The 12,374-nt window shown below is 34.1% G+C and overlaps 1 protein-coding gene across 1 annotated transcript in view; it reads right to left on the bottom strand.

Annotated features, from left to right (window-relative positions):
- Positions 1–5,567: 5,567 nt before the first annotated feature.
- Positions 5,568–12,374, bottom strand: part of ELMOD2 (ELMO domain containing 2) — a 28,370-nt gene continuing 21,563 nt past the window's right edge. The window contains exon 9 of the mRNA XM_051964513.1: positions 5,568–11,015. Coding sequence (XP_051820473.1) covers positions 10,870–11,015 — 146 coding nt within the window. The 3' untranslated portion in view covers positions 5,568–10,869. The remainder of the gene's footprint in view (positions 11,016–12,374) is intronic.

Here is a 12,374-nt window from a genome sequence, read left to right as displayed (position 1 = left end):
ACTGATATCCAAAGCTGCCCAATTACTTAGTGGCAAAGCCAAGAGTTGGGTCTCTCATTTCAGAGTTACATTTTTAAAAAGAGAGAGAACTTTTGATTATGTATTTATTAATGATACATTTTTAAAAAAAAATATTAGCTTATATTTTAGTCTTAGAATCAAGAGAGCAAGGAGCAAGATTCACCGTGATGAATACAACTGCTCAGATGACAATACTTTTGTCATCTACTGACATGTTACATATCATCTGTACTTGTTATCTGTACTTGTAAAGAATTTAATGTTGGAATGTGCGCCTCATAAAGCAAATTTTAATTAATACAAAACTGTGAAAATATTTGTAGTTTTCACTTTGTGAAAATATACATTATGCAAATTCAACTTTACATGAGATTAATGAAAAAAACAGACTAATTGAAGATAATACTGCTTGCTATCTTCAGATATATAAGGGACCAAAAAAATAGAGCCATTATCCAAACATCTCTCTCTAGCTACATAAAAAACACTGCACAACCAACCACAGTGATAAAGACTAGGTGGAGTGGATGGGAAAGGGGCAACATACTATATACCCACTCACTTTACTGTATAGTACTGTACATACTTTATCATTAACTTCATAATTCTGTTTATTATTGTGATACAGTATTTAATACACCTACATTACATTTTATAACTTGTGTAAAGCTATTATTTTATTTAAGCTTTTGTTATATGGGCTAAGTGAAGTGCACAGGGAGGACCAAGTTTGCATTACATAAAAATTACTTTATGTAGAGGTCTGTCGAATAGTCTACTTACATAAAGGGAGAATGTATATAATTAAAAGCAAAAGATAAAAAAAATGTGGTAATTGCAATTTTCCTTAATTTAGTAACCTCAACTGTCAAGTCAAAGCAATCAGTGCTGCTTAACCCCTTTTTTATCTGTCAAGAAGAAAACAATGCTTAGATCTGAGGAACAGTTCATTAACACACTATAAAATTTTTCAATACTAAAGTTCTTTAAGACTCAACAGGTACATTTATATTGGGCAAGTTTTATCACTAAAAACTAGTATTTTTCTACACTTTTCCTATTTTTAAAAAGTCATTTGTTAATGTTTTCAGAGCAATTTTCTCTCACAGAGATGTCTCTCACAAGATCTCTCTAGCTTATTTTTAACAACTCCATTAATAATGGCAGTTGCTATTTACATATCATTTCACATTCTGCTTTGACCTTCACAAGCACTCTCCAAACTAAATATTATAGCTATTAACCAAAATTAACAAAAGGGGAAAGAAACTCAGGCCCCAAAATGTTCTGACTTGCTTAAAGACACAATTATTGCCAGGACTTGCTGGTCCTATCCTGAATCTAAATACAGATCCTTCTAACTATATTCATTTCAGTGGGGGAGTTTTAAGCCACTGACTATTTTCATGCCACATGAGACTTGGAAAGAACCTTACAGATTTTAAAATCCAAAGGATACTTAACCATTTTGTATGTGTCACAGATACCTCTGGTAATCTGAGGACTCCTCACTTTTACATACATTAAAATGAGTTACAAAAATTATAAAATAAACCAATTATACAGAAATACAGTTCCTGCTGCCAGTTAAGAACTCTTTATTTCATCCAGCTGTCTTATTTTTTTAAATATATTTTCCATTAAGAAGCATGTATTTTCTCTCTCTTCTCATCTCTCCTCTTAACACACACACACACACACACACACACACATACACACACATAATCATATTAATGATGTTTATCAATTAAAACAATCAAATTCCCACATTTTTTAAATGTTCATGAGGTCATTTCAATCTTTATGTTAAGTACCTAGATATCTGAATCAAAGTGTTTGAACTTCCCTCTGAGATATAAATGAATTGGGTCTTTTGTATACCAAAAAATTCACCACTTACACCCACCAAAAAAAAAGCAACAGAAAATATAGGTTCTAAAGATGTCAGGAAAACACAGAATGGAGACATTATTGGAAAGAGGAGATTATATTGTTAATCAGTTAGAATTGATTACTACCCCTCAAGAAACCTATTCCTCAAAGGGCATGCCATGAGGGGTCTTTGAGACCCCATCTCTAAAAAGAGATGGCCAAGTGACAATTCTTTAATTAATAAATGTGATGGCTTTATCAATAAAATGATTAAATTATACAGAAAAAAAATGGTCACAGCTCAGAAACTGAAAAGAATTGGATTTTTTTCCTCAAGAATAAATAGGAAGGACTAGAAAATTAAAAAACAGCAGAGTTTGCTCTTCTTTTATTGCACTGAAAATCTGAGATAAACTTTATTGAGACATTTTGAAATTTTGTCATTTTACTATTTCTCTGTGCTTACTACTAGTAAAAATCCAGAGACTCTAAAGAAGAATCTCTAAGTGCTTACTTCAGGGAGAATGCATTCCCGTTCCTCAATGAGCTAGGGAGAGGAGACACTTCAATCAAGAAGTAACAGATGGTAATAACTAGAAAGAAGTAGATAGGTCAGTCTCTGGAGCCAACAGGAGATAAGAAATGGAGATAACAAGGAACTAGCTTGTCTGGCAGCTTTCTATTTTAATTTAATTATTCTTGATAAATAGATTATTTCTACCTGCTGAAGGAATACAAGTACCATCTACTCCTTTTAATATCAGAATTCTGATATTTATTTCAGGGGCTTGCCAATAGTGAAATTAATTGACAATAGAATTAGTGGTGAAATAATGATTTTTCTTATTTCAGGATTATAATAATCATATCATTAACATAATAGTCAGATTTTCTGACTGCATACCTTAAAGGTTTTAAATGACATTAAATAGTTCACTAATTTTCTGCTTTATCAACACATATTAAGAACAAATACCACAGTGTTTTAAATACCAACATTATACAATCTCAACAAGAAAATCCCCCTACCACCTGAAAGTTAGAACTGTTTTGTGTAAAAACACTATAGTTCAGATTGAATGGTCTTTCTTTCCCTCTTCAAATTTTCTGACACCGACTCTCCCCACCAATTTTATCATGCTCTAATTTGTATCTTTATGTATGGGTGTTTACTTGAGCACACACACACAGCATTCCTTGGCCTTTTTTGAGTTTAACATTTTGACCTATGACTTCAATGAAGGCAGAAATAGGGAATAGTGAGGGATGGGAACCAAGATAGCACTCTACCAAAATTCTCCTCTAAACAGCTTTAAATAATGCTCAAAATTAATTCTGAACCAGGAGAACTCATAAGAGAATGAGGGTTGGGGGGAGGTAAACAATTTTCCTGCCCAAATCAACTTAGGACTGCTGGTAAAAGGGAAGCCCAGTGCAGGCAGAATCCAGACAAAGTAGCAGAAAACCCTTAGCTTCAGCACAAGCCAGCCTCTGGGGCCCCAAGGCCTTGGTGCAGCAGGCTGTGCAACAGTGGCCCTAGCTGTAAGGCCTCTATCTCCAGCCCATTAGGCAAGTGACTATGCCTGAAGGTCCTGGTACAAGAAGCTTAAGACTGTCCCCTATACCCCAGAAACAGAGCTCAACTTTAAAAGTCAAAAAATAGGCTTGTAAATTTTATGAGACAATTCTAATAGATTTGGGATGGAAAATGGTATCTGTATCCAGAAAGAGAAATATGGAAAGTGAATGCATAATAAAACATACTATTTTCACCTTCAGTTTTTGTTTGCTTTTTTTTCTTGTGGTTTTCTCCTTTTGTTCTGATTTTTTAATAGCAAGATTAATGAGGAAATGTTTAAAATGATGGTACATGTATAACCAGTATTAGAATGCTTGCTGTTTTGAGGAAGGAAAAGATAAGAAAGGGAAGAAGAAAAAATTTGGAACTCAAAATCTTACAAAAATGAATGTTGAAAACCATTTTTACATGTAAATGGAAAAAATAGGTTGGAAAATGAGCAAAAACAAACAGAAAGAATCCAACTATAGAAAGTAACTACAACAGGGAAGAACAAAATATAAATTCAGAGGAGGACAACAATGTTGAAATGTCTACATGTAAAACTTCAAGAAAAATGTGAATTGGTCTAGAATATTGTGTTAAAAGGTACAGTTTAAGGACATTGACTTTTTCTTTCTCACTGAAAAGTTGAAAAACCATTTAGAGAGATTAAGGAGTCCAGAGGAGAGGCTTAGTATGGCTTAGTATGTATTAGGCCCTATTTTTTTAAAAGTACTAATTAAGAAACTGAATGCTTTGATTCAGGACATAATAGTTGTTTTTTAAGTGTGCCATAATTTATCTGCACAGTGCTTTAGCCCAAATGAATTAAAATTCAGGGATCCTCAAACTTTTTAAATAGGGGGCCAGTTCACTGTCCCTCAGACTGTTTGAGGGCCGGACTATAGTAAAAACAAAAACTTTGTTTTGTGGGTCTTTAAATAAAGAAACTTCATAGCCCTGGGTGATGGGGATAATCGTCCTCAGCTGCCCGCATCTGGCCTGAGGGCCATAGTTTGAGGACTCCTGGACTAGATGAACCTAAGCTTCCTTCTAACTTTGAGGTTGGATATAATAAATAGATATAGCTCTCTATATAATAAATATAATACATTATGTAATAATATACATAATACATAATGTATAATAAAAGATATAATGTATCTTTTATAATAATAAATATTATAATTTTTTAATAATTACAGATATCTAATAGATACAATAAAAAGAGCTCACTGGGTTCAGAGTTTAAAAAAGACAAAAGCTAAACAAATAATATGGGCTGGGAGTCCTGGGATCTTTTCCTCTTTTGTCTGGATGTACTTCAGTGTTGTAGAGAGTTCCCAGGGAAGAAATGCCATCCTTCAATGAAGCACAAGTGCATCCCAGAGCACTGTGGGGTGTCTTGAGAGCATGAGGCCATTCACACTCAGAAATCTGAGACTCACCTCTACTATGCTAAACTGTGTTTCTAAAAGCAGCCTCAAAAATAACTTTTACACAATACTGTCAAGTTGGTGAAATGATCATGGCCTTTGATTCTCCCCCAAACTCTAGAACACATGTGCTGTTTTTAGAAGTTAAAAGCCTGACCCAGGATCACAGATTATCATGGCCAAGGCAGGATTCTAACCCAGAGCTTCCCATCTCCAAGTCCAACACCTCGCCTGCTCCCTGCTCCCTGGCATGATCTAACAGCCCTGAGAAAAGCTTGCTTAATAAATATGAACTACTATTATCCTCTCTGAATACTAAGAAGATAGTATTACTCCTTCCTTTCCTCATGGCTTTGAAGTTGTCTTTGAGCTAATGAATTGAAATATTCAGACTTTTTAAGGGTTTTTGTGACTCAAATAATTTACTTTCTGTATTCCAGCTGAGCCAACAACACTGAAACGCTATAAACAAATAAATTCATCTAACACTTTACATTAAGTGCAAATAACTGAATAGAAGACTGCCAGAAGAGGGGAAAGGTACAGGAAGGAGGAGTGCAGGTGCTTCTCCAAGAAGTACCAAAGTACCTGGGCTCTGCACTGACACCTGGAGGCAGGGAAAGGAGAAAGAGGAATAGGACACTCCGGTCCCAGTTGTTCAATTATTAACCAAGTACTCTTGAACAGCGTGGCTTTTATTTGCTCCACTGACACATCCCAAACAAAAACAACATGGCACAACTTACAGCACTGCTCTTACATTGTGTTAAGATGGGCAGCCGTCCCATCTTCCATCCAAAACTCCCACACAATTCCCTAGAGGTTACAGTATGGATTCTTTGTAGGGAAAGAGGGACTTCATTATTTTGGGGAGTTCATTGCTTGGAAGGAAAAAAACAGATTCATCTCAGCATTACGTAGTAACAATGGAGTTCCACAATTAAGAATCCCAACCTGGGATTCTTTTTTTTTCTTTTTTCTCCATAGAAGTTCAAGTTGTAACTTGTCTTGTTTTAAGAATGCCTTTAATGAATCTCCCTAATAAAAATTCTGTGTGAAGAGCTGTGTAGAGTTAATGAAACTTTAACCTCCACAAATTTACTTGGAGAGGAGTGAAAAATTAGAATGACACAAACATAACTCTAGAATCACAACACTTGAATTAGAACTGTAACAATATTTAATTAGTGCCCATTCAGTATTCCTCAAAGGTAATATTCTATTCTTCAATTCTCTAACCCTAAATACTTAACAAAAAAATTTCCTATACCACATTCTGAGTTTTACCCTACTACCACAACATTAATATTCATGCAAATGCACTTTTTTTCAAATATATCTTATAGTTATGTCTATTTAGTGTTGCTTGGAGCTTTTTTGGAAGGTGAAAATAATAGCAACAACTCTTATGAACAGTTAGAATAAAATATTTTAAAAGAATTCATATATTTTAATGAGAAATAAGTTAAAATTCAAAGTATTTTAAGTTGAAGATAATCAGAACAGGGATATCTTAAAGAAATTATTCAATTTTCCAAATCATCTTAAAAACGATAGCAGTGAATATGTTTTTTAGCAAGTAAGATCACATAGTGATAAGCAAAGAGGCCAATATTGGGATTAACAATGTAACTCCAGAAAAAAAAAGTCAGGAAACAATGTCCAAATTTTGCTCATTTGTTCGAAGATTGTCTTTCAGAACATATACACTCTACAATCCCAAAAACTACATTTGCAGAATATTCTTGCCACTGGCAAATGACCTTCAACCTAGCACAAATTTTTTTTAAAGCAACAATTCATTTGTTTTTTGATGCTCTAAACCAGTACACATAATTAATTGCTCTGCTACTATAATCATATATCTAGACTACTTTGGCATTTAGTCATTCTTATAGACAAACATTGGTACAAAAACAGCATTAAATTCTACTTTACATATACTGAAAATCAAGAGAAGGCAGGAAAAAAGGTTTCATTATAAATCAGAAAAATCCATATAGTAGACTCAGTTTTTATCTGATGCCACCATCATACATGTACATTTAGAATATTCAGTTTGCATTTTAATTTATAGTTTGAAGCCTTACTTGGAGAGACTTCTGATCTAGTGAATTCTTGATTTAGACCAATTATACTCAATTAAATGGCAACTTATTTTATGATGGAAAGAAAAATCCTTACTGTATTGTAATACAGCCTGGAGGTAAACTGAAGAAACCAGTTATAAAGAGAAAATTTCTGTTTCTCTTCCCTACTTCAATAACCTTTTCTTTTCAGTAAGTATACTGGCAGAGCACGAAGCCAGTTAAAAGATTAAAATGGGAATATGCAAATTTCATCATGAGAACTGAAAAAAAAATGACGCTTGTTTTCCCACAAAGTACATATTCAACATCTCCTCTGAGTTATACTGAAATTATTCTTTTTGTCTATGCTCCTTGTTAGAACCCTGTTGTGTTTGTATTTTGGATTTCTAGCTTAGCAGTTTTTGTTATCACTGCTATTCTTTGAAAATGGTGAAATTCCTTTCCAACAAGTGATTTTATTTCCTTACAGAAAATCAACTCTAAGTATTCTTAACAGTGTGATTTTTGCATCTATCAGAATAGAATTTTATCAAATTAAAAAAATAATTATATATATCTAAGTAAGAAAATAGTTACTTTGTTGAATGCACAGTGAAATGTGTGATATTTATGTTGCATCTGTTACTTTCCAATCCAGTTACTTCCTATTAACTCTCTCTAAAGCAAGCATAAAGAGAGATTTGTAAACAGATATGAAAGAACAAATATTTGAAAGCTTCATTTCTTGATATGTCAGAGAAAGAAAAAATAAAAATTTTCATGTACCCTATGACAAAAAAAAAGTGCTAATACTGTACTTCAAAATAAACCAAGCTCAAAATAAGCCGGCTTTCATAGTATTATAAAGGAGTACTAAATAAGCAGATAAACTTCCTATTTTCCAAGTCTTCTAGCCTTAGTTACTGTGATCACTAAAGAGTGAACTATTTAGAGAGGACTAAAAGAAAAATTTCCCTCTAAAGTAAATGACATTTAAATTATCTCCCCCACGAAGACCTTGGCATGTCAGCTGCTCTTTCATGAAATGGACAAGCAACAAGAGTGAGGATCTAACTGGTTATTTAACATGACTTAATCTTCTGAAACCAGTCATGTCTACAGGCTCATCAAGTATGGAATTGGCTGAAAGTCTCCCTACTGATGGCTGACAAATAGAGCTCTACCCTCGACCAAAGGTCATGTACCTGCTCTTCTCCTATTATACAACAATGACGTCAGATGACGCCACTCTACGATGACCATTTGTACATCGATCATGTTTCCAGCACTCAGAAAACATTTCGAGGTCTTTGATTATCTGCACATGCTCAATGGTGATCCCATTCCCTGGAGATCTAAGAATTATGACACTAATAATATTCCAACAAGCCTTGTTCTGGTTGCTGCTGCACATTGCCTTGGTCTCAATCATGCTGTCGTGCATATATTAGTAACATTGTTTAGAGATTCTAGAGACAATTCACAAAATAGAACTGCAGACAATCATTATAATGAAATTAGAGCTGCAGATGGATTTAACATCAAGAATGTTAATTATACACAACTTGACACATCCACATATGTTGTGACTACATCAACTCATATTTGGTGTCATTTAGCAATGATTTCAATCCTGCCAATACAGGTGGTTAGTCTTTCAGGTCCATTAATGGCAGAGATATTTGACTGTAAAAGAAGCCCAAATTACTATTCCAGTTGCAATCAGCTCCTTCCTTAAAGAATTTGATCCTACATTGATCTTAATTCCTGGAGTGATTGATGAGATACCAAAATTCAGAGATACCCAGCAGCACTTGGAAAAGCCAGTTGGACCTCAATGGTTCCCATATGCTAAGGCTACGAGACACTATACAAATTACATCATCAGCATTCCCAAATTAGCACTCGCAGCACTATATCACACTGAGAAACCAACTCAACTATAAAAAATCATCCTCAGGAAAGGCCTACACCTGGAGGGGTTCTAGAGTCTCTATGCTAAGAGAAGCCCAAGAAGAAAGTATAAGCAACATTTACCAATGAATAATGGAATATATTCAAATCATGTAGAATAACTTCTGAAAATGTGAAAGCCACTATGGGATCAAGGTATAAAGAGAGGAGTCCCTCGAGTCAGCATCAGATACATTTGATTAAAAGAGTAAACTCACAGACTCTATCTAGGTCCCCTCACATATCATCTCAATAAGCTCCTCCGCTCATGCCATTCTCTCCTTTGCAACAAAGCTCCCTCTTCTCAGTCTTGAGAACCAGAATACGGAAGCGTGCAATGTCCCTGGTGAGTCTTCAGGAAGGAAGAATGCTAAAAGCACTGTCACTGGCTGTTAGAAAAGAGGACAAGCCGTTTGAAGGTCAATCTCTAATTTCCTCAATGAGAAGGAGATATGAAGATTATTCATTTGAGAATGACACCTTGGAAGACATGAAAGGATTTAAATTGAACTGAGGTTGTTAAGAAATTAGATATCATGGTGTGTTACATGCAAACTTTGGTTTAACCATCAAAGATTCTGAAACAAGATTAAAGAAACGCCAAACAGATGTTTCCTTCATGTACTCCAAGAAGTCTGCTTTCACCAAGAGAAGAAAGAACCCAGGACAGTTGCAGTAGCCTGAACCCACCTAGAATGCACCTGGAAGCTCTGAAGACTGACACGAGCAATCCAAGCTCAGCAACAACAAAGAAAGGATGCACAAGCACCAGACTCTCTACTACAGAACCAAAACACACAACCAAGAAAGCTTGCACAAACTCACACTGCACAACTGGCACTGTTCTAATTAAATTAAAAAAAAAATAGAAGCAGCAGCAAGGCCGAACCACCTGAACAATCTCTGCAGTTCTCACTGTGGTAAGCTACCATACAGAGTTCTTATTTACGAGATTATTCTTAATGGCTGCATCTCCCATATTTTACCAAAAAGAGTCTAAAAATGAAACTAAGCCACAGAGCACGATTTTCACATTAATCTACATGAATTGGGCCTTTAAAGTCTCCAAAACTATGAAGCTGTTATCCCTCATTTAAGTCTCAAGTATAGTTTAGGGTTATTTTCACATAAAATGAGTAAGATTTTCTTGACAATAAGTTACTGCACAAATACAAAAAAAAACCTACAAAGACTACGTAACTTATGATTTATGGATTAATCAGATTCTGAAGATCAGAAAATCCTTTTGCGATACAAGCAAAGTAACAAATCATATTCTCAAGTGTGTGTAGAAGGAAAAAATCTTACAAATACCAATTGCTTTTATTCTGAAGGATATTTTATAAACTCAGCTAGGAGGAAGCCAAGTTAGAAATGATTTTTAATCCTCAGATAACTGTGTGTCCTTTTTGCTTCCAAAAATGACACCTTCTGAAATATAATGGAAAACTAATAGCAACAAACAACCCATCCCACTACCTTGGTTGACTTATCACCAACAAAAATAAAATGAGGATAGGACTAGGAATATAAACTTCTAAAAAAATATCCTGAAAAGACTTTAATGTTACTACCTACCTGATAACTCTTCAGCATAAGGGGAAAAGTAGTGATTTTTACAAGGTAATCAACCTGCTGTAGTAGAAATACCTGATTTATGCTTCTTGGCCAAAAGGGCTAAGTCCCAAGTCCCCAGCTATAGATCACATGATTCTACAGAGGAGATCTTTGGAAGGGCAACTTACCTTTGGAGTGCAGTGTATAGATAATTGTAAACACACACTGATTGTCCACTAGCTTACTTAAAGAGGATTTCTGAAATTTTTGTAAGAAATTATGTATAAAAAGTTACATCATTAAAGTTTCAAGTGAAATTGGTCAGAGAAATTCCATTACAACATAGAAATTCAATTTTGTGTGCAAAACGTGGTAGGAATCAGAAGATATGCAGAACTGTTCATAGCTTTAAGGTAAGTAGAACTCTGTAATCCAACAGAAGTCCCTTAATTTTTTCAAGAAACTTTTCTCTATATTGGTTGAAATACATAATGCTTTCTGGCTTTTCTTCAAACCAAAATCTGTCAAACTCATAGAAGAGATAACCTGTGGTAAAAAAAAAAAAAAAAAAAAGAATATTAGTAAATCAAGCAACCAATAAGCATGTATTTCAAACCTTTTAAATTCCAGGCTCTGTCGGTAATTGGCAATACAAATACAAAAGTCAGACAGTTCCTGATTTCAAGAAGCTGATATTCTACTGTCCTCAGAAGAATACTTTTAAAAACATCTTAGCAGAGACAATTCACAATGAAGACTTCCATCTTATTTTTTCATTTTCAATTATTGACTATATTTTGTGGCACATTATAACCAAGCCATAAATTCAACATTAGATTAAAACAAATCTCTAGACATTATGAAAGGTAATTTCTGTAAGAGTTGTAATGCATATTTTCTCTTGGTTTTGTCAAGAAAAGGAAAAAAAATTTGCAAAAGATTAGGACACTACTTTGAGAAGTCAAACTTCTCAATGAATGAAAAATAAAAAGGAACATACAAATTCCAACCCAATTTGAAATTCTACTTTTATGCTCTTTATGTCACTTTAAGCCATTTACAACATAAATATATTTATATCAAGAAAAAAAAAAAAGAGGCAAAACTAGGTATCGGTCCTAGAGTCAGGAAGACCGGAGTTCAAATCCAGCCTCAGACACTTCACACGTACTAGCTGTATGACCCTGGACAAGTCACTTAACTCCTACTGCTTTACCAAAAAAAAAGTAAATGAAACTTATATTAAACAAGCCAATTCATACTAATCGAATTTATGCTGTATTCATAAAAACAACAGTAACATCTGACATTTACATAGTTTCTGGTATTGGGGACGGGGGAGGTCAGGGAGAGAGGGAGAAAGAAAAATTGGGAGCACAAAGTTTTACAGAAATATATGCTAAAAGCTACGTTTGAAAACATATATTTGGAAAAATAAAATAGTACTAAAAAAACCCTAGAATCTTAAAAAAAAAAAAAAAAAGTACTTTCTTTTTAAAGTATATTTAAAATTTAACTTGGCAATTCCAACACTCTCCTGCTCATTTGGGTTCCCTTCTGAACTTCTTAATTTTTTCTAGGTATGTATTTTTTTTCTTTAAAATGTAACTATCATCACTCCCATATTACCCCACTTTAACTCTCCTTACTTTCCTCAGTCCCCAGAAAAAAAAAATATAAGGCCTTCTTTACTATAGAGCATTTCAAGGAGAGACAAATGGAAATTACTTGAAATGAAAAGCCAACAACTTTTCATAAAATTGAGGTTTCAACAAACCTAAAATCTCTTGAACTACTGTTTGAGTTTTCCCTAAAACCAAGAATAGGTTTACTTCAAAGTGAATCTTTCCAAAATTTATTTTATAAGATTATATCTTTTCATTAATCCACTGCAATATACATATA

Source organism: Antechinus flavipes, chromosome 6 (genome assembly GCF_016432865.1).
Source record: "Antechinus flavipes isolate AdamAnt ecotype Samford, QLD, Australia chromosome 6, AdamAnt_v2, whole genome shotgun sequence".
In the NCBI taxonomy this organism is placed as follows: domain Eukaryota; kingdom Metazoa; phylum Chordata; class Mammalia; order Dasyuromorphia; family Dasyuridae; genus Antechinus; species Antechinus flavipes.
This window is presented reverse-complemented; position numbering and strand designations above follow the sequence as displayed.